Genomic DNA, 26,083 nt, shown 5'->3' with positions numbered 1-26,083 from the left:
ATTTTGCAGGCTGCAGTTGGTGCTGCTGTTGGACTGGACTGCATTTGACGTGTCTCTGTTGTTTTGTCCATTTCATTTATATCAGTGTTGGACTGAAGGTGTGACCTTTCATTAAGCACTGATTATTATGGTTTTATTAACTGACAGTTGTCCAGAGCTGGTATTTTTATTATTTTTGTACTACTTGTTAAATGAAGACTAACAGTTCATTTGTCGAAGATCTTTAATATCTCAAGGAACAATTCACACATTAAAACAATACAAATATTATTCTTCTGTATAAATATATAAATATGTATGAAATCATAGAAAACATATGAAAAAACTACTGGAAGAAGAGAAATAACAGAAACAAATAAGAAAATTTCACCACATGAAGACACAGCTAAAATGACCATATACATATACATATATATATATATATACACATAGATCTAACCAGGACTTCATATTTTGACTTAATATATCACAATAGCTCAGTTTTAAAGCTTAATATATTTTCTCCAGCTTCAGACATTAAAAAAAAGGAAACTGTGTAAGTAATTCAGTCAGTTAATTTAGAACCGGTTTATAACCAGTTTACCAAATTGTAGCAGCAACATCAGCTTCTCTTATTATTATTCACACTTTTTCAAACTGATTTATTGCCACCTTTTTACCAGCTAAGTTTAAACATTTCACTGCTACTGAAATGTAGAGTAATTATATGCCCACGAAGGAGCCATTGGATGGAAAACTGGGGGAATTTGATTTGTATAAAACAAATAAAATAGTTTCATACATATTCTGCAGAATTCAGCCTGTGATCTTGGAGTGCAAAACAAGATGCAGCGAGAAAACCTGAGCAGCAAAAATAAAATCTAATAATATTCTCTGGTTTCAGCTTCTCAGTTTAATTTGCTGTTTTTTATTTCTCATTAAGACAGTTTTAAGACAGTTAATGAATCTCTGAGTTTTGGACAGTCTGTGTTCACACATCATTCTGGACCAGGCTTCACTCCAGTTCACCTCGCTCAGTCTCTTACCTCTCATTAAAATGTCTGGAACAGAGGAGCCAGTGAAGGCTTCACACCCACCTCCAGTCTGAAGGTTAAACCCCCTCCAGTCCTCAGACTAAGTCGTGACTTTGCAGGTGCAGTAAACTGAACCTTTGTGTTTGTACTGGTACTTTGCAGTACTGTGGAGAAGTACTTAAAAACTTCAAATCCAGAACTTCAGTCTGAGCTTCGGTCTGTGCTTGTAAACGTAGAGGGGCGGGCGGCACCACTCTGGACTTTCTGCAGGACCACCACCCAGTCCCGTGTTGTGTGATTGTTCCCACTGCTTGTCTCATCAGCATTTTAATAAAAGTGCTACGCAGAATATACATCAGAGTGTAATGTTTTGAGCTTTTAGGGAAGAGGACATACGTACATAGGCAGGAGGTGTGAAGTATCTCAGAACTGAACCCAGAGCCCTCAGACCTGAAGAAAACATGGCTGTAGCTGGTGACAGGATGGAGGAGGCTGATTAGAAGTTGTTTCCTGAACCACCAACCGATAATGGTTGATTCTTGCAGCAGGCTGTAAGGTGTAAAGTTGAGCTCTCAGGATGGACTGGCTTCAGTAGGTCTTGAGTTTGAAGACCTTGCTGAGCCTGGAGGTGGCGCTGGAGTAGACGAGGAAGGAGCCTTCATCACTGTTGAAGTGTTCCCAGTCTTTGCAACCGAATGTCGGCAGGCTGTGCACAGGAACGAAGCCCTCGTAACCCTGCCACCTGAAAACACAGAACGTGCAGACATAATGAGATGCAAATCACAGCGTCCACGTAAACACCAGCACCTTCGACGGGAAGCACAAACCTGTAGACGACACTGTTCAAAGAGTACGAGTTGCCATTATGAGAATTGGCCACCACCAAGAACTTCTCATCTCCGATGGTGAAGAACTCCCAGTCCAATGCACTGAACACAACAATAACAAGTCTTCATGCAGCACAGTGTCTTTAAGTGGACCAGTCCAAGCCCATAGGTATAACCCGTCGTGTAATGAGTGGGCTGATCACCTGTGCGTGAGGAAGTCCTGGAAGCGGATGAAGGTCTGTGTGAGAGTGTTGAGTTCGTACACGGTGGAGTTGATGCTGTAGAGACTTGGGCCACGGCCTGAAACCTTCTGACTGTTGGCCACAGCGAGGAAGAACCTGCCGTCGATCTGAAACGTCTCCCAGTCCGTGGCTCCGACTGTCTGCAGAGTGAGGGTGAACACAGACATGCAGAGAAACGCTTAATTTAGCAAGATCCAATAATAATTGAAATAATAACTAACACCATTTAGCAGAAGCTGATCATGAACTACCTTTATGTTGGAATCAGAGCTGAAAATTACACATTTAATCAATAAAAAGTAGTTTTAATTTAAAATCACTGTACATTGAAAATGACTCAGTTTCATTCTCAGCTGAAAGGACTTCAGATTTGGACTGAAGTACAGTACTGGAGTAAATCCCACTATCCAACACTGCGTCTCAGTCACAGAGCTGCTGGTCTGGTTAACGTGTCATTTGACAGTTAAACTGAAAATGTGGAAAAAGTTAAAACTCATAAAAGGTCAGAATTATGGCTGCCAATGAAAAATCACAGATCACTCCAGCTCCAATGAGTAAACCATGAATCAGTGTTTTAGTTCTGGGTGTAATGAGTCTTGCAGCCTGCAGGCGGTGCAGCAGGGTTTTCGTGGCTGGTGTTTGCACAGGGTCACGTGTTGTCCTCACTGCTCCTGTCAGAAGTGAAATGAAAGGTTCGGCTGCTTTTTATGAAGCTTTAACATGTATTTTGTGGTTTTAAAGTCCAATAGAAGTCTTTCTTCATTCAGATGATCCGCCCTGACAGACGAGTCCAAACAGCAGTCTGCAGCTGGAAACCCCCTCATGTCATCACACACACACACACACACACACGCACACACACCCTCACACGCACGCACGCACGCACACACACACACACACACCCTCACACACACACGCACACACACACACACGCACACACACACACACACACACACACACGCTCACCTGCGGGTGTTTGCGCCTCATTAATGACACTCCTCAGCTTTCCTGTGTTTTAATTTGAGGCTTTCGTTTCCCTTTTCATCAGAACTTCATGAACTAACGGCAGAAATTAAAAACAAATGCAGTTAATCTGAAACTGAGCCACAGAGCTGCTTTCATGTGGACCTCCTGCTGCACAATCACTGCAGCATGAGGTCTCGGCGGCTCAGATTTGTTCTCTTGGATCCTTTCATTTATTTATTAATCTATAAACAGCTGCAAGTAAAGATTTTTCTCACCATCAGTGAATTTTTAAATTACAGCCTCAGATGTGGTTAAAAGCTCTGGAAAAAGCCAGTTAGTGGACAGTTCTTTTTTTTCACATTGACCTCTAAATTATTATCTTAAAAAAAATGAACAAGTCTGCAAAACCAAAGTAAGACTAAATCCAATCAGAGTCTGAAAGAGTGCGAGATTAAGTCCAGACCAGAACTGAGTCCCAGTGTAGGTCTCAGCCCAGCGCAGAGTCCACACAGGCTCTAATCTGAACGCAGACTGGAGTCCAAACATGGTCAGGCCTGCATCAGAGCTGACTCTGACCTCTTTGTTCTAATAAAACAGTAGAAAGTCTGACCTTTGATCTGTGAAACATCCTAAAAAAGGGCAAATCTCTTCACAGGGCTCACACCTTTGCAACCTGTGGTACCGAGGAATCATAGTTCCAGTCCACATGGTTTGGACCTGCTGAATAAAATAACACTGGAGGTCCGTTTACATCTTGACACCAATTTTTTCTTGAATCCAGACGGACGCATCAGATCCACTGAGCGTCTATGTTTACCTGCAGCTGTGAGTCAGTGTGTGATTTGTGGTTTAAACATATCAGGGTTGTCCTGAGAGTGGCACTACAGCAAACATAAAGCTGTAAAGGCTTTGTCCTCTGGGGAAGGGGCAGATCTAAAGGGGCCGAGGGGCGGCAGCTGCCCACACTATTGTAGAGTTTGCCCCCCAGCTACCCCCACCATCTTTTTTTAACTTGGAAAATCAATAAAACAAGACAGAAGAGAAGATCGGTAAATAATGTCTTAGCTGCTCCTAAAGCCTAGTTATGGTATTTTTATGCGTCAAGTCTGTTTTCCTGTGTACTGGACTCTGAACATTTTGAAAACAGATGACCTACACGTCACACTGTCCCTAAACGCCTCCTGACACTGCTGTTGCTGCTGCGGTGCTGACATGCTGCACGAGATACGCCGTGAGCTGCTGCTGCACCTAAAGTGAAGTTGGGGCATTTCTGTGAGAACTTAACCAGCTACACCAGTTCAAAGTTCAGCTGAAATGGCAGCGCACGTTTTCAGATTGAACAGGATGCACAGATTTTCTGAACGTGCTGCTGTGCGATCCACCATACAGAGACAACGAGCACTGACCGGGATGTTCTGGAAGGTCTGGAAGCAGCCGTCCAGCCAGACATAGACAGTGGAGCTGATGGTGGTGGTTTGACCGTCGAAGGTGTTGGCGACCGCCAGGAAATGGTACGGTCCGATGGTGAAGAACTCCCAGTCGTACGCTCCAGATGTGGACAGTGTCTGGTTCACCTCAAACAGCTGAGAGGATCCGGAGAGGACAGCAGACGAAACAAGAGCAGACCAGTCAAAACCACAGGTGGGAAAAGACAAGAAAAAAAGGGATGATGAAACAGAAATAATGGGAAAAGTCCATCAACATTAACATCAACATTAGTATTTGACTGAATGTAGTGTATTTTGGTTACCTTAGTCTTCGGGTTCCACCTGTAGATCACACTGTGGATGTTGTGGTTGGAGTCTCTGGCTGAGGACACGCAGGGACACTTTTATCTTGTTAAACTGACATAAAACACCTGACGGACATGTCTTCCACCTGGCCGCACTGTTCAGCAGTATAGGCCCCAGACCTGAACCCAAACCCATTTCTAACCCTCAAACAGGCCTTTGAGGGAGCGAGGACCAGAACAAACAGGTCCTCACGCAATAGTTTCTAAGTTAAATCTGAAACCCACGTGTGCACATACGTGTTGATAGACAAAGATAAAAAAGCATGTGATGGTGTCGCTTCAATCAGCTCGGTGTGTGTGATCTAACCACAGTGCACCTGCATCAGCTGCTCTTTCTCTTTCACAGCATAAACAGTCCTTCCATCTCTCCAGCTCAGATCTCAGAGTGTGTGTTATCTTCACAGGAAGCTCACACGCCACATGACACAAATGTGGGATGAAGCACGGGGAGGTGTGTTTGATGTGAAACACTCAACAAATCTCTGGGTCGACACAGGACGAAGGGAGGACGACGCTGGCTCACTCACACATTCAGGACGATGGATTAGCAGCTCATTAATAGAGACTGGACTAGACGCAAATGACCCGTGAACAGTGATCCCATAACTGGTGCTGTGGAAAGTCAGGATGCTAAGTTATTAGCTCCAGACTAACTGCTAACACTCAGCTGGTACCAGGCAGCCAAACGTGATACTCACACAAACTAGTGTTATAAAGTAGTTTAATAAATAAACGGTGGAAAGAAGCTCCAGGGTGTGACTTCAGAAGCTGTTCACTTCGGAATATTTTCTGTCCACAGATAAAACTTTTGCAGATCTTTAAAGGTGAAGCATGATTGGTTTTCAGATTTGTGGTTTGTGTGTGTTTGAGGTGATTTTAGGGGCCTTTAAACCATGTTTTGTCAGCGGAGCTTTAACTTTAACGGCTTTCAAAGACCAAGTTTTCGGCTGAAGACTTGACTTTGATTCTAAGTGATGACTGAAAGGCAGTGATAGGCTTTTCTGCTTCCTGCTTACCTCGTCTGTGATTGGCTACAACCAGGAAGCTGTGGTTATGGATGCTAAAGGCCTCCCAGTCCAGAGCAGCATGAGTCTCCAGAGTCTGATAATAGAGGAAACGCCGGAGACGCTGGTTCCACCGGTAGATGACGGACAGCTCAGGCTCCGTCTCCCTGGAGTTAGCCACTACCAGGAAAATCTGAGAAGAAAAGTGATAATTCACAGAAACATGTGAGCCACAGGATGTGCAGAACTAACAGATGTCCAGTACTTTGTCAAACTTAATAAAAACAAAAACACGTGTTGATACTTTTGGACTGGGCCCGTCTTCCCTGGTTCTGAAACCTGCACACACGTGTGCTGGTTTTATGTCACTCATGTTAATAGACTTTAATAAAAGTGGAAATCTGTCTTCCTGTGAAGACTTTAACAGTTTTGTGAGGAGCAGACATGAAGTCCATCTGAACCATGGACTCTGAGCTGATGAATGCAGGCCCTGTCTTCTCCAGACGTGGAACACCATGGAGCATGAACATCGGTCTGAATCTGAATGATCTGGAACATGAGAACACTTCTCTGTGTGCGTCTGTTTGTAATGAGCGCTCTGCCCTGTACTCCTGAATACCTGCAGAGCGGTATGTGAACGCCTGTTGGTGTGTGTTGGTGTGTGTGACCCTCCTGTGCAAACAACCAACACAATGTGAACACCTGAACTCTGTTTTCTTTGACCTTTGCAGAGTGCACATACATTCATACTGGGAGAAACGCTGAAATGTTGGCAGCACTTGGGGAAACAACAATAAAAGCACTGACAGCAGAAATGCCCACTACAGAATCATGTATATTATATAACCGATGATCATTTCACTGCTGCGGCTGGTTAAGGTATGTACTCATTTCTAAACAGAAGATTCATGTAAAATAAAATATATTAATGTGTAATATCTTATATTCATTTATTCAATGCAACCACAGGGGGGCTCAATCCAGTGTCTTCATGGTCCCAAGTCCGGGTAAATGCAGAGGGTTGTGTCAGGAAGGGCATCCGACGTAAAATTTCAACCAAATCAAACATGCGAATCACAAATACGACTTCTATACCGGATAGGTCGCGGTCCGGGTTAACAGTGACCGCCACTGGTGCTGTTGACCTACAGGGTGCCAGTGGAAATTGGACTACTGTTGGTCGAAGAAGGAGAGGAGGAAGTGCGCGCGCGCACACACGCACACGCACACGCACGCACACACACACACACACACACACACACACACACACACACACACACACACCCTCACACACACACACACACACACACACACACACACACACACACAGCTGGAGCAGCTCTCACCTTGTTGCCAATGGTGAAATGTTTCCAAGCTCGAGCCTCCTGAGTGCTGATGTTCTGGTACAGCTGGAAAGACCCGTCTTTCCATTTGTAGATCCCTGAGCCAGGCCGCGAGTCCCTGCCGAAGGAGACATGGGGGTTATCATGGAGCCACAGAGGAACCACCAAGTGCAGGTGTCAGGTGAGGTCTGTCTCAGTACCTGTTGGCTGCAGCCATGAACAGGCCTTCAGATGGGATGGAGAAGACCTCAATGTCAAAGGTTTCTGAGCTGGTGTACAGATCCTGGTAATCCTCCACATAGTCCAAACGCTCCTTATCTGCACACAGTCGAGAACAGAGGCACCATTTTTCTTTACAGTTCAGGCAAATACAGCAAGGTTTCCTGACTTCAGGTAGGTTGTGACACAGTTTTAGAGGACTGCTGTATTGTTATGAATTATTCGAAAGAACTAAAACCCTTGGGTTGTGTTTTTTCCCAAAGGAGGCTGTAGTTTTTAATTCAACATCCAGATGATTTAACTATTCATTTTAATTTTAATGTGACAAACTAATTATTTAGAAAATCTCACTTTGCAGCAGTGTCCTCCATGAGAGTCCATCACAGATGAACAATCCTTTCCTCTGAGCATTGAACCACAGCTGGCCTTGTTCTGGTCTCGAACAGGGAGGAGGATTTCCCAGAGTCACTCTGGCTTCAGCCTCTGAGAAACAATGATGAAAACCATCAACTGTGTGTGCCGCTGTGATGGAGGGAGACAGTCTGTATGTCGTTATTATAACCAGCAGCTACAGGTGAAGCACAAAGTCAGGAGACTGATGCCAGAAAACACAAGACTTTCTCATAGGAAACTGGTGTTGATTCCTTTAGGAAAGTCCTGTATTTTAATCCAGGATGGTCCCACACCCCCAACCCCATGTATATTATCACCCAAGCCACCATCTCCAGCTAAACCTGCCTGAGTGGGTTTGTTCCCAAACCATATAAAGCTGTGATATTGCCATAATAGCAACTGTGCTTATGACTGCCCCCATGGTGACGAAGGTCCCGTAATCGCAGGTGTGATATGTGTTGTGCTTAACGCCGGCAGAGCTGTTGGCGTTATAATAGAAGCACTGGCTCCTGTTGGTCGGGACAATCCACCTGTATGGGTCCATTAGGCTGGATAGGAAGAGTCAGTATTAACACACATTAATGCATTAACAGTGGACAATACGTTCTGAGCACTGAGATGGAAAGTCCCCCTCCTTTGACAAAGCTGGAAAAGGTCTATTACTTGTTGTTTAAACAGAAACTGTATCTGAGCGTGTGGTTGGCTGCTCTGAGTTAATGAAATGAAGATAATGAAGGTTTTCGTCACTCCCTCAACCACACGTCTTCGTCAGGAGCAGCCAGAAAGAAGTGAGTCTATCATTACACATCAGTCAACGTCAGCTGGGGGCAGAGGGAAGCAGAGTGATGAAAGACCGAGACACAGAGGCTGCTAATGAGATCTAACCTGCTTCAGGATAAATCAGCCACCATAACTGTACTTCACCTTCAGGACAATAAACAACAATAACTGAGCAGGCGTGGCCTGTTTTAACCTGTATGTGTCCACACATCAGCAAAGTGTCTCAGTAAAGCAGCACAAGTGTCCCTGGATCACTGCAGCCTCTGTTTCCTCTGAGTGGATTTATGGAGCTTTATTCTCCTGACATGGTAATTACACTGAATCTGAAAATGTGTTTCATGTGTTGAGATGTGACTGAGTTATAACCCTGGGAAAGACTCATGACTCAACTTCTTCAAGTGTGACTTTTGATGAAAACGGCATCAAGTGAGCACCAACCACAGAGCGTGATAGCACCCAAATAATAAAATAAATCACAGTCTGAAGTCAGGTTCAGTTGACTTTGTAGTTCAGAGCGCCCTCAGCCGTGAGCAGGCACATCAATCGCCTGATGCAGGTTTGATATAAATAGATCCGAGTGAAGGGCTCAGTGCTGACATCCATCAGAGGCAGGCAGGGTTCAGTCTGCTGTTTTACTTTACAATACACTCCGAGGTTTGTGGAAATCCTGTCAGCTCCAGAGTCAAATTATGGATATCAGCTTCATCTTTTAGCTGCAGCTCTACGTCAGCAGGTTTGATGGATGTTACCGCGTCAGGCTGACATGTCTGGGACCCGTCTGAAATCCATCTGTACCCAAACAAAACTCAAGAAACATGTAGGTCTAAATATCCAAAGTCCTGACACTAACACCTGTAGGATGTTGTTGTTTTTAGAGCACGAGTGAGCTCAGTACCTGCCTGACCTCACACTATCGTCATGGAAACACAGATCAAACAGTGGAACAGACCCCCAAGTGTCAATCAGACGACTGGTTACACAAAACAAACCCAGGATCTATTAAGGCCTGTCGATCATCGACTAAGGCAGGAAGCAGCTCTGGTTTCTGGCTCACTGATGTTTACAGTCCAAACACTGGAGCCTTTATGCAAAGTGCTAAAAAAATACAGCAAAAACACTAACGGGTGGAGGTTACAGCCCCATTACTCCACACACATGATGTAACCTGCTGCTGGCCAGCGTACTCTCAGAAAGGATGCTGAGGAGCAGTGATGGAAAACACACAGACCCAGTTCTGTGATACATATTTGAACCCCATTCACTTCACTGATTTGGTCTCATGCAGTCGACCACTACTGGTTTTTAACATCCCTCCTCTTCTCACCGTAGGGATAAACAGGTCCCTGGTGGTCTGGCTGCAGAGGGGTGGACTTCAGGATCTTGGGGACGGACAGTTCTGACAGCCTAGGGTCAGAGGCTGGACACAATCTGGGTGTGGCATCTGATCCAGGAAGTAGAACCAGCTGCCGTAGTAAACCCTGAATACAGAGAGACCAGTGTGAACCAGCAGACTGGGCAAACTGGGAGGTAACAAGTTGCCAGAACCTGAAGGTCTCAGCTGACTGAAGTCCTGATCCTGACTCACAGAAAAGCGACCCCTCCACCTCCTTCTGCTGCCAATGAAGAACCTGGACCCTCTGGTGTTCAAAGCACTGGGGAAGGACTGCACCTGTTTACTGAGTGTAATGAAAAAATGAGTTTCAGTGATTGATTATTGTTACCGATTATGATTTTTATTGGTTCTCACTGTGTTCTTGGGTTTTCAGGTTCCACAGGTTTTCATTTCCAGGTTGATTCACCAAGGCTCATGTGTTTTTCATAATCATATCTGATGTTTATATTCTTCCTGACCTAGTATAGTCTGACACTAAAGGGGACAGTGTTCTCAAGGATGTTGGTGAGGAGTATCTGGGAGAAAGGTTCCTTAGGACACAAGGTGTGAGGAAGGGACCAGTATAACAGAGCAGGCCCAGGATGGAGGGTGAACTGTCCAATGAGAATATAGAGTTTTATAATACAGCCTTATTAGGGAATCACTTTGTAGAACAATAGGGAAGTACAGACTCAATTATCTGATTATGTCAATGATTGTTTGCATTTACTTTGCATGTCTGTATAAGTAGAGGCCTCAGCCTGATAGGAGCTGATCAACTGGAGAACAACTGGGGAGACTGATCAATTGTGTTCTATTCTGGTTTGCTCCTTTCTTGTAAGAAATATATTCTGAAAAAGTATATTCTGAAAAGACATTCTGTCTGCACTCTCTTTATTGCTCATCCAACAGGTTTTGCCACAACACTGGTAAAATGGGAAACCAGATTCAAACCAAATTTACTCTGGAAAAATGCTGGTCCTTCATGATGGACTCTTGGCACTGATGCTGAACCTTTAAAGATCAACTCATACTGGTCTCTACTGGTCTACATGGTGTTAGAAATCATCACTGTGATTTCCAGTCTGAATCCAATAAAGCAGACTGAACCAGGCTGACCTAAACTGAACTGAGATGAACCACACTGGACTAAACTGGACCAGGCTACAACTAAGCTTCACTAGATTAAACAGAAGGAAATCACAGACTGAACCAGACTGAAATGATTACCCTGATCAGACCAAACCAGATGGAAGTGACCCAGCTTTAAACTGAGCCAATTTGAACCAGAACATGTTGCAACATGAACCTGAAATGAAATTAACTGGACTGAACCAGTTTATCCTAAAGTGGGCCGAGCTGAATAAAAGTAGATGAAATAATAATATGAACCAGTCTGAACTGAACAGAACCAGTTTGAACTGGTGTGATCAATCTGACAGTGACTCACAGCTCCAGAGGGAGTCCACAGTTAACGGTCAGCGTGGCGTACAGACCGCTGACAGCCAGCACTATTGTGTGCCAGTGGTTATCATCCAATCCAACATCCTTAAAGCTCAGTCGGCTCCGCCCACCAGTACCAGGTGCCATGGCCAGAAAGTGGAGGCGGTTTTTAGACACACGTAACCCTAGCAACAATGAATCAGATCCTTCCTCCACGACAGAGAAGATGTACTCATTTGCCTGGAAACAGAAGGAAGAACAGGTTAGACCTGATCTGACCAGGCCAAACCAGGCCAGAGAGGACCAGGTTCTGTTCACTTCTACCGGTTCACCTGCGGTCTCAGTTTTGGCATCTTCATGGTAGCGACCAATGAGAACTCAGCAGGAAAGTAGTCACAGTTGGTGAAGATTTGGGAGGCGGGAAAACTCAACGCCAATGTCATCGTGCCGGCCAATTGGAGACCTCTGGATCCTCTGGACTGAACCATCTGCACCTGATTTGTCAGGTTATTGATCATTTGTTTATCTGATTCACATTCATACATTTGTTTCTTCATTTTTCATTTATTGCCTATCCACCTATGTCCTACCTGTGTGGGCGGGGCTTCTCCTGAGCGTGGCAGCGCTATGCCCAGCAGGTCGAGAGGCAGCAGGTCTGTGGAGGAAGCACATTAAGCACAACACTCAACATGTGGGAACTAAAGATCCTCACGAGTCCAGAGCTGACCCAGGAGTAGAATCAGCCTGATGATGGATCAAGTCTCTGCTGCAAGTTTGACCTGTTTATTATCAGCTGTCTTTCAAATGGGATGTTTTCCTCAGACTGATACAAGTTTCAGCGAACTGTCATGTGGTCAGCTTGAAGTGGGTCTATCAGCTCTCAGATGTAAATGAGCTGCTCTCAGATCAGATCTCTAACTATTCTGTTTCCTTTTTCTACCTGCACTTTATTTTTAGATCCTCGCTAAAGAGGTTCATTGGGTTTCAGGTGTCATTAGGTTCTGTCAGCTCAGGTTTCTGCAGTAATGATAAAGGGTTTTCCAATGAGAGTTAAGAGAGATATGAAACACAAAGAGATGTATGGATTAACAGCACAGTGTACACAGTGGGGAAGGCCATGTGGACGTCGTTGCACTGATGAATCGTGCCTTAAAGTGGCCATCTTGCAGCTGTGGCCACCATGAGAGACCTGGTTCCTACACCAAAACCTTTAGACCAATCAGAATTCATGTCACGGCCTGCTGTCAAAATGATGTGAGCACCCTGACTCTTTTACATAACACAATGAGTGCCTGATAAATCACCGGAAACTTCAGCAGCAGCATTCTCCATCCTAGGATTCCAAAAATGTTTTGTGTTCTTGCAACACTGAATAAACACAACCCTGCAGCCTAAGGAACAGGTGGGACACAGTATCCAGCGTTCAGACAAACTGAGACCAACTGTAAATGGAGAACGAAATGAGACGTAAGGAGAAAATCAGCAGGACTTTAAAGTTAAGTTTCTTAACTGACAGCAACAGGTTGATGTTAGTTTTCAGCTGGAATTCCCCTTTGAGTTCCTCTGAGGCTGTCTGTGTGTTTCAGTGGGATCACTGGAGGATGAATGGAGGGAGGGGACGACATGCACAGAAACACATCTCACATTTCAAAGAGTCAAAAAAACAACAAAGCACAAAGCAGCAAGGAAGCGTCTGAAACACATAAAACACAGAGGCCGGTTCAGAGGGCTGCTCAGCAAAGAGCATCAGGGCGAACTCCAGCTAATATATTTCTCTTTCTACACCAGTTCATCCAGGGTGGGGGGGGACAATCCCAGCATGCAGTGGGTGAGAGGAGGATCCCACCTGGACAGATTAGCAGCCAATCACAGGGCTGACACACAGAGACAGACACACTCACATTCACACGGGCAATTTAGAGTCACCAACCAACCGAACCAGCATGTGTTTGGACTGTGGGAGGAGAAAACCCACACAGACACAGGGACAACATGCAGACTCCACACAGAAAGGCCCCGGGTCCACCTGGGTTCAGACCCTAATCCTGACCTGCATGTGTTTGGACTGTGGGAGGAGAAAACCCACACAGACACAGGGACAACATGCAGACTCCACACAGAAAGGCCCCTGGTCCACCTGGGTTCAGACCCTAATCCTGACCTGCATGTGTTTGGACTGTGGGAGGAGAAAACCCACACAGACACAGGGACAACATGCAGACTCCACACAGAAAGGCCCCTGGTCCACCTGGGTTCAGACCAACAACCTGCTGTGCGAGGAGATGATGCGACCACAGTGTGACACAACAGACACACCGTTCCACCCATCACCTAATCATAGATCAGTAAAATCCACAAGGTGTAGTGAAAACTACAGATTCCCTACCTGTACAGGGTCTCCAGCTCTGGCTCTGGACTCTGGTATTGAGTAGCACCCAGGTGAGCAGCAGGTGGTGACACGTCATCATCATCACCAACGGTGTGGTTTGCTTCTTCATCACGAGCCTGTTTCTGGACCTGCGTCCCTCGCCAGCATTTTCAGTCGCTAACTGGCAGCTGGCGGGAAGAAGACCTGTGTCAGAGGTCAGGGGTGAAAAGAGCAAGAACTTAGCTTTGCATTATTAGCCTTACATCTTTATGTATTATTTACTGATAGTAATTGTTGACTTGATTCATCTTTGTTGATTATTCTTTTATTGCTCTCCGGACATTAGGATGACAAACAACCAGTGATGTGGAATCAAATTAAAAATAAAAATCGTTCCTACTGTTCAAATTTAAAAAGTCAAAATTACAATTTAGATCACATCTGAAGATGTAGATAATCCATTAAAGTCACCTTTATTGGGTCCAGTTCAGCAGGTTCCGCTGGTTGTTCTCTACAGTGATGTCGAGCTGGTCCAGCTTCAGTTGGGAAGATGAAGTTTCTCAGTTTCAGGGACTTTGTCAAACCTAAAGAAAAAGGATGTAAAACTCAAAGCTAAACAAAAAAAAAAAAAAAAATACTTTGAACCCCTTTCACTTCGGTTGTACTCAGCTCCACAGTGAAAGTACTGGAATCCAACGATCCCCCAGATACTCCTGTGATGTGTGTATGTTTTTTTTTTACTAAACTTGGACCCAAAAAAACCCGAAAAATGCAAACAGGATGTTTATGGTTTTTGGACTTTTTCTCCACATCAACATGTTTACAAGACTAAAGTGTCTTCTGGGGTGACAGCGTTGTGTTCAGCTAATATCGACTGTTTTCTGCTGTCCACCACCTTATCTGATGACGGGGTCCAGGAAAGAAGGCAGACAGATGGGTGATCAGGTGCAGGTGGATCCTCGGTTCACAGTGGTTTCCTTTCAATTTCCTTTTTTAGGTTTTACTTTCTGTGGTTTTGCAGAACTGAAGCTCATTTTTAGTTTTTAACAATATCAAAAAAAAAAAAAACAACTCAAAGCAAACCTTGTCAGAGGGTAACCCAGCCTGGCTCTGGTCCTGGATCAGACATGAAGGACGGTCCAGCGTCAGCACACACAGACGTCGTCTAATGTGGGCCTTTGGAACTCTCGGACCCAGTCAGGGTCCAGATAAACAGTTGAGAAGTGCACTGGATCTCATCAGTTTCGCAAACTCTGTTTTTACTTTCCTCCGGTTGAGGAAAAAACTGAGCAGGTCTTTTTCCTTCAGTTGGTTATGTTACTTCTTAAATAAAAGTTCACCAGCTGCTACCAACACCGCTTCTTGGACTTCAGAAACCAGAATAAAAACATTTCAGTGAGCTCCACTGTCCTTTTGCTTTCAGTCCTCTGTCTTTGATTCCTTGAAGACAAACACAGAGAACACACTACATGTCTTGAAAATAACAAATCCTCAAACCTTCCCAGGTTTCCATTTTTCCTGCCACAGACTGAAACTGGTTTAAATGGTGCAGGATCAGACCCTCTCAGATGGAAACCTTTGAAAGCCTCAGGTGTCTCATGCTCTGGTCCTGCCAGCTGAGGGTCTGCACACTCACTGCATGTGCTTTTCAGGTTCAGGTGAGACTCGCCCAGGAGAGAGAGTTTACCTGGCTCGCTCGCCCCACATTTAAATATTAAAGACTGGGAGGAGCTGAAGACAGAAAGAGAAAGAGAGAGAGAGAGAGAGAGAGAGAGAGAGAGACAGGGAGAGAGAGAGAGACAGGGAGAGAGAGAGACAGAGAGAGAGAGAGACGAGAGAGAGAGACAGAGACAGAGAGAGAGCGAAACAGAGAGAAGAGAGAGGGAGCGAGAGAGACAGGAAGCGAGAGAGACAGAGAGAGAGAGAGAGACAGAGAGAGAGAGAGAGACAGAGAGAGAGAGAGAGAGCGAGAGAGAGACAGAGAGAGAGAGACAGGGAGCGAGAGAGAGACAGAGAGAGAGACAGGGAGCGAGAGAGACAGAGAGAGAGAGAGAGAGAGAGACAGGGAGAGAGAGAGAGAGAGAGAGAGAGAGAGAGAGAGAGAGAGAGAGAGAGAGAGAGAGACAGAGAGAGAGAGACAGGGAGCGAGAGAGACAGGAAGCGAGAGAGAGAGAGAGACAGAGAGAGAGAGAGACACAGAGACAGAGAGAGAGAGACAGAGAGAGAGAGAGAGAGAGACACAGAGACAGAGAGAGACAGAGAGAGAGAGAGAGATGGAGCGAGAGAGACACAGAGAGAGAGAGAGAGAGCAGTATGGAAAGTACTTCAAATTAGAAGTACATAAGGTATTTAACATCAGCTACCCAGCGGTATATAAAGTACTTCAAATCAGAAGTATATGAGGTAGTTAACGTCAGCTACCCAGCAGTATATAAAGTACTTCAAATTAGAAGTATGTAAGGTAGTTAACGTCAGCTACCCGGCGGTATACAAAGTACTTCAAATCAGAAGTATATAAGGTAGTTAACGTCAGCTACCCAGCGGTATATAAAGTACTTCAAATCAGAAGTATATAAGGTAGTTAACGTCAGCTACCCAGCGGTATATAAAGTACTTCAAATCAGAAGTATATAAGGTAGTTAACGTCAGCTACCCAGCGGTATATAAAGTACTTCAAATCAGAAGTATATAAGGTAGTTAACGTCAGCTACCCAGCGGTATATAAAGTACTTCAAATCAGAAGTATATAAGGTAGTTAACGTCAGCTACCCAGCGGTATATAAAGTACTTCAAATCAGAAGTATATAAGGTAGCTAACATCAGCTCCAACATCAAAGTGATCAACACAATAATCATCAATAATTAGAATCCAATAATATCAGATCCATTCATGTGAAATGGGCCATTCTACACAATGAGTACTTTTACTTTGGATACTTCAAGTACATTTGGATAATGATATTTTTTACTTTGGATAAATCTGACTCATGTAGTGCCACAAAACAGACATGTAGTAGCAGAAAAGTACAAGTACCTGAAACTAGACTTCAGTATTTGAGTAAATACATTAGAATACTTTCCCCACAGCTGTTTGTGAACCTGTGAGCTGGGGTGTTGACTCACACTGGCTCTGATGTGTGTGAGCCATGTAAACCCAATAATCCAGGTTTAAATCTGGACCTGGATCAAGGCCAGCAGGCCCAGACCTGCCCTGAGGTTTTCCTACACCTCATTAAAGCTCTGAGCTGAGTAGGACCTGTTACTGAGACAAACACTTATCTCTTTGGCACAGAGTTAAACTATTGACAGTACAGTACTCTGTGCAGATCACAGTTTTAATGTACTAGTGCAGTAAATCTGATCAGCTAATTGATAAAAAAAGTTAAAAAAAATATATTTTTGGACTTCTGGTCAAACAAATTGAGACATTTTTGACAGTGTTTGTACTGAGGCTGAAACTCACCAAAGTCTCCTGGAAGGAAAAACATCCGAACACAAGCAGCCCGTGATGTTGTGATGCTGGAGGTGATAACATCCCAGCACTTCTGAAGAAGAATCGGCCGACAGGTGTGACACCTGATGATCTGTGATAAAGCTGGGAAAAAAATCCAAACACCACTCACTGTGTTCTCACATCCAGCATACAAGTATAGTGACCATGTCACAAAGAAATGATCTTTAATTACTGAGTCCAGATCCCATCCAGAGACTGACAGCAACAATAAATGTGGTGAATCCACCACAACGATCCAAACTATTAAAAACCCAGCAGGGACCCACACCGCTGACCTGCTTCACATGGCTCTTCCTCACCAACAACGGGAGGCCCATCTGATTCCAAAAACCAGCTCCAGACGCTGCTGTGAGCAGGGACCAGAGGACTGGAAAGTGACAGTCGTTCTCAGCCACTGCTGGAAGTTTCAGTTGCTAGTTAGCAGGCTGCCAAACAACGTAGACATTAAGTCTCAAGGGTTTCTGGATGAGAAACATTTACTGGCATGAACAGATACAGGAACAATAATGAGTTAGTGAGTCAGCTGTGAATCAATGTCTCAGCACCAGCAGCAGAACTGACAGTGATCAGCTGCTGTTTGCAGTGGACCCATGGGTGCACAGACCTGTCCCTGGATCCCTGTGACACTGAAGGAAACTTTAGAAAACTCAATGAAGTTGCAGCTGCATCCTCTGTTTCAGTGGATTTATGGAGCTTTATTGTGGAGGGACATCGATAGGAAGTTACACTGGGTCACATCAACATGTTTCATGTCTGTGTGTTCACTTATGACAGATTTGTGGAAAACAGGCTCTTATTTTAAAAGGTCTGTACCTGTTGATTAGTGCTAAACAACAAAACCTGTTTTTAGTACAAGTGCAAAGACCAGTCCTGCTCGCTCACTGTCGGTACTTTAACCGGCTCCTAGCTAATTAAAGAAAAGCGGTGCGTTACAGCGTGAACACAGAGCAGGTACGAGCAGCAGCAATAATGGCCTCGGTGACACAAAGCTGGAGTTTCTTTGATGACAGTGTTATCGTTGAGGCAGGTTCAGACAGGAAGCTGCCGTGATCACCTCCCTCCGTCATTCCTCTGTTACTGCTGATCGACTGCTGCAGAACCTCCTGAACTCTCATGTGCTCATTCACCAGGTGTGACAGGTCACTAGTGTCCTCTGGTGAAACCGCTCCTCTTACTCACACCCTCACAGCTACCGTGAGACAACCTGTCCGGAAACAATTATTGCACAGGGAAATACTGCAATTCTTTATGGTTTTCTTTGCAGGTTCTGATGGATAGAATCATCAAATAAATAGGCTGAAAGGTGAAGAGTTTTTGATCCTCAGGGGAACCACCCAACTCAGCTGGACATGAACTAATTTAAATCATGTATTAAAACTAGACCGTGGCCTCTGAATCAGAAGTAAAAGCTAAAATTAATTAGCAGTAGTAAGTTCATCAGATAGCACAAGCCATTAATGTTCAAAGTTTCATTTTTACCTTTACAAACAGACGAAGTGGAAAAGTGTCTATGAGCTTCTGCTGAAGAATCGGACACGGATGTGTTGTTCTACCTCACTTTAATGCTGAAAACAACAAAATACAGGACGCGCCTCGCTCCGCTTTGTCCTGACAGAAAACACAACGTACACTGTTTTAAAAATGGCAGAGGGGAAACCAGCCGGTGCTCCTCCGACTCGTCCTGTCCGAAGAGATAAAGTGCATAAAAGTCCAAGCAAGAACCCAAAACTTATCTGAGTTTATCGAGAAGATGTTTTCAGAGTGACAGCAGAGAACATAGCACAGTTCTGAAGACGACTCAGCTTCTCAACACTACCAGGTTACAACTGATCAACACAAAACTAATCAATTATTCTAACAAAGGTCTAAGGTGAGCAGAATGATGTGAAAATATTGTAGATTAGCTGATAACTAAGATCTTTCATAACAAATAAAGTCCGATGCTGCTACCACGAGATCTGAACAAAAACAGTCCAATCTTCTGTCCTCGTTGGGACACAGACTAAAGCGAACCCTGTGTTCTGATGCTGAAGTTCCATGTTTGCTGAACTGTGGTTTCACTGGAGATTTTCCTCCTCCGTGATGACAGCCACAGGATGTTGTTCCAAACCTCAGGTAAAACTCATCAACTTACCATGGGGGGGTCCTGACAGGGTGACAGCACAAACAGGCTGAAGTGAGAACAGTGTGCTTAGACCCAGGTGTTCTCACCTAGATACAACTACAGATGATGTCAAGCTGAAACCCTCCTGTTTGTCATTTCTTCCACGACAATTAAAGGGACACTCTGTCGAACCTGGGAAACATCTCGACAGGTACACATGTCATCATGATCACATGATACTTGTGAACCAATCTATGGACTGCCTTTCTTCTTTTGGTGACTTCTAGCGAATTTTTAAAGATGCAAAGAGGTAACTGGATTTTGGACTGATCAACAACTAGTGAGCTCTGATTGGTTGCCTGCCGTCCATCCATCAGTTTATTGATTAGCCTGTATTAATCAGCAGCACTCTGTGTGTGTGTGTGTGTGTGTGTGTGCTGTTTCCATGGTGATGAGGATGATGCACCTCCACAGAGCCTTTACATCCCAATGAAAGCAGATGAGTGTTTCCCAGGTAAAAACAACCACACACACGCAGAGTGCTGGGCACCGTCGCACGGTGTTGATGTCATCTCTACAGGCCCAGAGACTTGCGTACAATCTTCTGGGCAAGTTTGTAAAACTGATCTCGGTCCTCCCGCCACATTTTAGAAGCATCGACATTCGCTCCGCTTTCATCATTAGGCTCTGAGGGCAGAGGAGACAAGGATAGGAGGGAAGAAGCTGTAACACACAGTCTGTCTTACTGAACCGATCACAGACATGTACAGGTGCGTGTGTCATGTGATACCTGCCAACATGCTGACCACTGACAACAGGATCTTCTCCACACTCTGCACCGGACTCCACCTCTCAGCACTGCTCTCATATCCCATCGGATCATCACCTGGAGCGTGGAGGATGGAGATACACACCCGGCCATCCGGATAGACTGAGGAGGAGGAGGAGGAACTTGTTAATGTCACGGCCTCAGGTCTACACCTCCGGTCTTTGTACGGTCCAGGTTCAGCATGGGAACACTGGGTCACCTAAGACACTCTTCTATAAGGTGCAAAACTGGAGACACCTATTTTGAAAATGTTTGGGAAGTGAGGACACTTAAATGTTGGCTATGCACCACCTCGTCCCTGTGTGCGCCTCCTTATCCTGACCCCTGTGTGCGCCTCCTTATCCTGACCCCTGTGTGCGCTGACACTGTGGAACAAAACCAGATTTTCTGAAGCTTTGGGAGTTTTTAAATATGATGAACTATTTTTGAACTAGAGATGCTTTTTTGAAGATGTAGCACTTTTTAAAAAATCTTTTAGGAAAAGTTTTGTTATAAAAACATTTTTATAACAAAATGTTTTTGTTTTAAAAAAACATAGCAAAATCAGTTTGTTGTGATTTTTTAGTGTTTAGTCTCTGGAGCTGGAGAAAGTGATGATGCTGCTGCGTTTCTTCTTCATGTGTTTCATCTTTATCTGCAGCGGTTTGTTGATGGAGGACCAGGTGACACAGTTACAGCAGGAAGTTCAGCTAAGGGCCATGCTGGTGTGTGGGGGTGTGTGATAATGATGATGAGGGGTCAGGAGCGAGCCTCCTGTCCTCTAATCAGTACTGAGCGTGCTCAGACGGTCTCCCTGATGTGACATCACCACTAATCACGCCGCTAATGACAGCACGCTAACAACATGCTAACAGCAGCCACGGCACGTTCAGACACGTAAACGATGTGTTTAAGGCAGACCGTCTCCGCAAGGTCGTGTTGTTGCCGTGTCACCTGATGCAGGTGGATGTGGTCACATGACCAGCATGCAGTCATCTCATTCATACACATCATTAAACATACATGGTCATGATGTTTCTAGCGCCCTCTGCTGAAACACCTCAGTGAGGGCCTTTGAGATGAGACATTAACGTTTGAGACCGACACCAGATGAAGCGCAGTGATTAAAGTGCAGCACAGAGCAGACCCTGGGGCTGCACGTGGACTCACTGTTGGGGTGAAACATGTCGCAGGTGAATCTCATCTTTGGTGGACTTAGGGGGTAATCAGAAGGAAAACTTAGGACGGCTGGAAACACTCCACCCTCAAAACACGTATCCTGAGGACCCCTGGAACACAAACACAGATTCAACAATGTCAGCTTCTTTCAACATCACACAGAATGCAGTACAGAACGCCATCAGAAAAGCTGAGATATAATGATTCAGAAAACAGGACTAACACTTTTAAAGTCTGACACCGTGGACCCTCCCCAGCAAACCTCAGAGAGCAATTACTAGCGGTCTCTGCAGTGGTAAAAAAGGAGAATTTAGGCTCCTGTAGTAGAATCTAGGTGACCTTACAGAGGTTTTAGCAGCCTTTGTGGTAGTTGTAGTAGTTCTCATTGAGGTTGCAATAGTTCTTGAGGGGATCGAAGAGATCTTTTGAGATTTGAGTGTTCAATCAGGTAGTTATTGATGCACTTAAACTGGTTTTAGTGATGAAAGCAGAGTCTGGTGATTGTAGAGGTCCTGAAGAACTGCTGTAAGACCACCAGCAGCTGCAGGTACCGACAGAGAAGAATCAGTGTCAGAGTGAGTATTCTTATCCTGATTATGAGCCGAGTCACGGAGCTGCTGGACACTATCAGAATTCAGTTTGAATATCAGAACCCGTTAGGGATCTGATCTGATCTGATCTGATCTGCAGGTTATTTCTGACTCCTTTCCATTGTCAGTCAACAGGTGCCTGACCACATTCTCACTGCTTATCTATACAGCCAGTCGGCAAAGGCTCTGCACGGTGAGGCATGCGAGGCGGCTGTTTTTAAATCAGGAAAACATCAAACCTCTGATATAGAAACTAGATCAGAAAGTTCGGGTCAGATAACGTGTGTGACGACCTGCTTATCACTGGAAAGCTTTAGTCATTTGGTCTCTAAACATCACAGCCAGATATGGACAGAAAGTCTCTGAGGGCTGTGTGGGTTTCTGTGAGGAAAAGGTTGTTGTGAAAACACAAGGCTGAGATGATTCAGTGTGAATTCAGTCTCTGCCGTCCCCCGGACAAACTATCACCCTGATGAGCAGGAATGTGGACTGTGACGCCGCTGCAGGGCAACCTGAAAGGCAGGCTGCTATCAGCAACACCACCTACTGATGCTGCATTCAATGACATCATGTTCTCCACAGCTTCACTGTGCACACTGAAAGATTCAGCAGAGACTGAAGGACACCTGGAAACTGTTTTTTGCTCAGATCACTGGAATGATTCACTCAGTAACAGCTGAATCACCAGTTTAATTATTTTGACCAGCTTTACCAGTTAATCAATTAACAACAGCCCACAGTGGGTCTTCTTCATGCTGTCAGGACAGAGAATGTCAGTGAATCATCATGATGTCCAATTTCACTTCAACACCAGAGTCAGTGTGTGTGAAAACAGAACCTGCCACCTGTGCTGCTGTTACAGTCTGGCAGGCACACACAAACATGGCAGCTCCTCAGTACTTTGTGCTGCACTTTATTTCACCTGGTTGTTACTGTCACACACCGTCTATCATCACAGAGCTGCACTGACGTATTATTGATTAATCTGATTAATGTCTCCACTTTTGTCTAAAGAAAAAAAAAGACAGACAGAAAAGAGTGCAAAAGCCTATTTCACATGACGACAGTAAACACATCACCAGGTTTGGAGTATTTCTAACTTAAATTATTAATCGACGGTCTCAAAACAATCCTGACCAGAGCCATCAGTTAGGGGACAGGTGTGTGAGCAGTGACACCTCCTGGTCACAGGCTGGATATACACTCAGGGGCCATCTTATTCGGAACATTTTACTGCGGAGGGTTTTATTTTTCTCCCTCACCTGTTTCACACTCTTACGTCTGTACTCACATAATCAGAGCCTCCCATTCGAAGAAGTTCTCCTCGTTGGCTGGACCTACAGGACAAACACAAATCTGTCAGACACTTTCTCTGATTTATTCTGTCTGCTTTGATTCTCATTATTTCACTTTGTTGTGCTTTAATAATACTCCTCCTTTTAAGCTCCTATTGAAACAACTATTATGATTATTATTGTTGCTGTTATTGTGGACCCTTCAGGCTGCACAGGTCATGCATCGATTTCAGATCAGTCAATACAGACATTACAACAGACTGGTACTGGTAACCAAAACCCCAGCCCTGAATTATTAAACATCTGTTGATCATTGTGTCCTTAATTCTACATAAATTTAGCTCTTTCATTTATTTCTATGTTAAACTCCTTGTGCAGCTGCTTCTTAACTGTTATAGATCTATAGAGAACCGAGCATGAGCTGCACGTTTCAGTAACTTCTATCAATGAATAAACCTTTTTCTATTGATCTGTGAAGGCCCATTGTAAACAAATAAACCACTGTGTCAGTGGGTCAATGCAGCATTACAGTGCACTTAGGCTTTAAAAATGTTTTAACAAACTTTGCTGAACTAAACTGTGTGATCAGAAGGTGCATCGAGCAGCACTGAACTGTCTCATGTGATCAAATGTTTTAAAGCAGCCTCAGCCTTTCCCAGCCTCTTCTCTCCTTTTGCTTATGGCTTCTTCCTGTGTTGTCTACGGACAGACTGATTTCAGATTGTCAGCACTTCTGCCTTTAAGGCTGAACATATTTCTATCATAACCGACAGAAACAAAGGTCAAAACAGAGAAACCAATCCCACAGCCTCTCGGTATGACAACACCACTGTGTCAGTCTTTGGATTGTTTTTTAAAAAGCTGCTCACCTGCGACGATGCCCTCAGGTGGGTTCAGGGTGAGCTCTGAAACACAGACACAGTGACATCAGGCTGTGGCCTTTTATTTGCTGCCACACACTCACGTCTGATTCTGGTTTGTCAACCACTGTGATAGAGTCAAACATCAAAGATGTGTATTTATACAGGGCCTTACGCCCAGGGGTCCTTCTCTGTGCTGTCGGCAGAACCAATGATCTTATAAAAGGCATCATTCTAATTAAATACTGTGTTGTTATGGGTAATGTAGTCAGGTAGTGTCGTTTTGACCTCACCTGAACCTGCTCGTTCACCCTCAATGTAAACATTAAACAGGACTTTCTTTTCTTTGTTAATGAAGCATAATAATTGCAGTGCTTTGTAAAACCGTACGGGTTTGGTACTTTACACTCCAGGTGTGCAGCTCCCGTCGTTTGAGTCTCAGGAAAACGACCCAGTGTTCAGACAACAGGCAGCAGCTGGATTTGTTCTTTAACCTGTGGATTAATCTCCACCATGAAACCACCGCTGCCTCTTCTTCTTCTGGGACTAGGCCTTAATTAGTTTAATCAGTATGATCGTTGCAGGTGTGTGTGAGCAGCCCTAAAAGACTCTAACATCGGAGTTAACGTTAGTTTAAACTGCTCCAACAGGACTGAATCCCAATCTAACCTGTAACTAGTCCATGTTAACCAAACTCCATTCGCAAATAACGATTTTCAGACCGTAATAATGACGATCACTGTCCACACATCGCCCTTACATGTTCCACCGTGTTTACTGCCTCTAAACGCAACACACAGTAAAGTGGCTTTAAGCGGTTTCTCCATTAGCTGCTAACGAGCTAACGTCGACATTCCTGTCGGTAACTAGCTCCGGGGCGGAAAACCTTAAATCGGACGATTCTTCAAGGGGCTTCGGTGCAGGTGGCTGACGGGACTGTTAGCTTAGCCTCCCTGCTAACGTCACCAGCTGTGCCGTCGGCTGTGCGCTCTGTTCGGACACGGCCGGTTCGGTTCACTCACGTTTATACTCGGCCATGAGTCTCTTCAGCGCGGTACCAGCCATTGGGACTTAGGGGGACGAACAGAAAAACAGAATCAGCTCGGAAATCCCCAACTTTCTCCGCTGTCACACGGCTAACGCTATTGCGCATGCTCAGACGCGGTTCCTGTGGTTGGACAGCGCCCCCTGGTGCCAACTGGCTATAATAACACACTTCCATGATTTTTTTCAAACTGTAATATTTATTTTCTGTTTTACACTCTGTATCCCCGGAGATACATTTAGGGTCCATTTAGGGTATAATTCAATGCTTTCCAATTTATCAGATATATTATTTCTCAGCTTTTATATCTTGCACATTTTTTTTAAAAAGTTGGAAAACCCTGAACAACATAAGTGCTGAACACTTGAAATAGATCTATGCTTTGAATAAACAATGAACTAACTAAAATGTTACACAAATGAACTAACATATATTCACAAAACGTCTTCTGTTTTAATTCTAAGATTTCCCCTGTGGAGCTCCTACACTGGGCAATGGAAGCCTCACTTTGCACTTCTGACACATGATAGAGGTCTGTCCATCCTGGAACATCCTGCATCTGCCTTTCACGACAGGGAAGTGGTCAAGCCTGTCATATCTCAGACTACCATGCATCACTACACAGTACATCATGTGTTATTGCAACAGGTGACAAAACTACAGATGCTGCCACGTTTTTTCTTGCAGCGTAATACATAACGACAGAAATTCCCCGAAAACATGTAAACTGCTGGTGAATTAATCAGTAATACACATTTAAGAGTAAAATAAAGATCAATGTTTCACTGCTTTATATGACTGATTATTGATAGAGTATAGACCTCAAAACACAAGTATACCTGAGAGTGAGTATTCCTGTTTTATAGCCCTATCTGGACAATGTATCCCCCTTGATACAGAAACTCAGTTATCAAAGATGTGTAAAT

General features: G+C 44.5%; 2 protein-coding genes across 3 annotated transcripts; both read right to left on the bottom strand.

Annotated features, from left to right (window-relative positions):
- Nucleotides 1–546: 546 nt before the first annotated feature.
- Nucleotides 547–14,348, bottom strand: LOC113123589 (thrombospondin-type laminin G domain and EAR repeat-containing protein). The gene is made up of 16 exons (XM_026295777.1): nucleotides 14,234–14,348; nucleotides 13,781–13,966; nucleotides 11,985–12,049; nucleotides 11,727–11,888; nucleotides 11,402–11,634; nucleotides 10,165–10,255; nucleotides 9,904–10,057; nucleotides 7,758–7,889; nucleotides 7,388–7,505; nucleotides 7,191–7,305; nucleotides 5,857–6,037; nucleotides 4,799–4,857; nucleotides 4,455–4,631; nucleotides 2,044–2,222; nucleotides 1,841–1,942; nucleotides 547–1,755 (listed from the first exon to the last, which is right to left on the bottom strand). Exons 2-16 carry the CDS (start codon nucleotides 13,890–13,892, stop codon nucleotides 1,602–1,604), a joined length of 2,034 nt encoding a protein of 677 aa, XP_026151562.1. The 5' UTR covers nucleotides 13,893–13,966; nucleotides 14,234–14,348; the 3' UTR covers nucleotides 547–1,601.
- Nucleotides 14,349–18,818: 4,470 nt separating this feature from the next.
- On the bottom strand, nucleotides 18,819–25,292 carry ube2g2 (ubiquitin-conjugating enzyme E2G 2 (UBC7 homolog, yeast)). Of its 2 annotated transcripts, XR_003294984.1 has the most exons (7): nucleotides 25,135–25,292; nucleotides 24,122–24,157; nucleotides 23,249–23,294; nucleotides 21,359–21,477; nucleotides 20,171–20,311; nucleotides 19,847–20,067; nucleotides 18,819–19,422 (listed from the first exon to the last, which is right to left on the bottom strand). XR_003294984.1 is itself a non-coding variant. In XM_026296238.1 (6 exons), the coding sequence occupies exons 1-6, from the start codon at nucleotides 25,175–25,177 to the stop codon at nucleotides 19,955–19,957; spliced, it is 498 nt and encodes a 165-aa protein (XP_026152023.1). In that variant the 5' UTR covers nucleotides 25,178–25,292; the 3' UTR covers nucleotides 18,819–19,954. The 2 variants fall into 2 exon arrangements, 1 of the variants encoding a protein (XP_026152023.1); XM_026296238.1 differs by having other exon boundaries at nucleotides 18,819–20,067.
- Nucleotides 25,293–26,083: the final 791 nt, after the last annotated feature.

This window comes from Mastacembelus armatus, chromosome 21 (genome assembly GCF_900324485.2).
Source record: "Mastacembelus armatus chromosome 21, fMasArm1.2, whole genome shotgun sequence".
Classification (NCBI taxonomy): Eukaryota; Metazoa; Chordata; class Actinopteri; order Synbranchiformes; family Mastacembelidae; genus Mastacembelus; species Mastacembelus armatus.
This window is presented reverse-complemented; position numbering and strand designations above follow the sequence as displayed.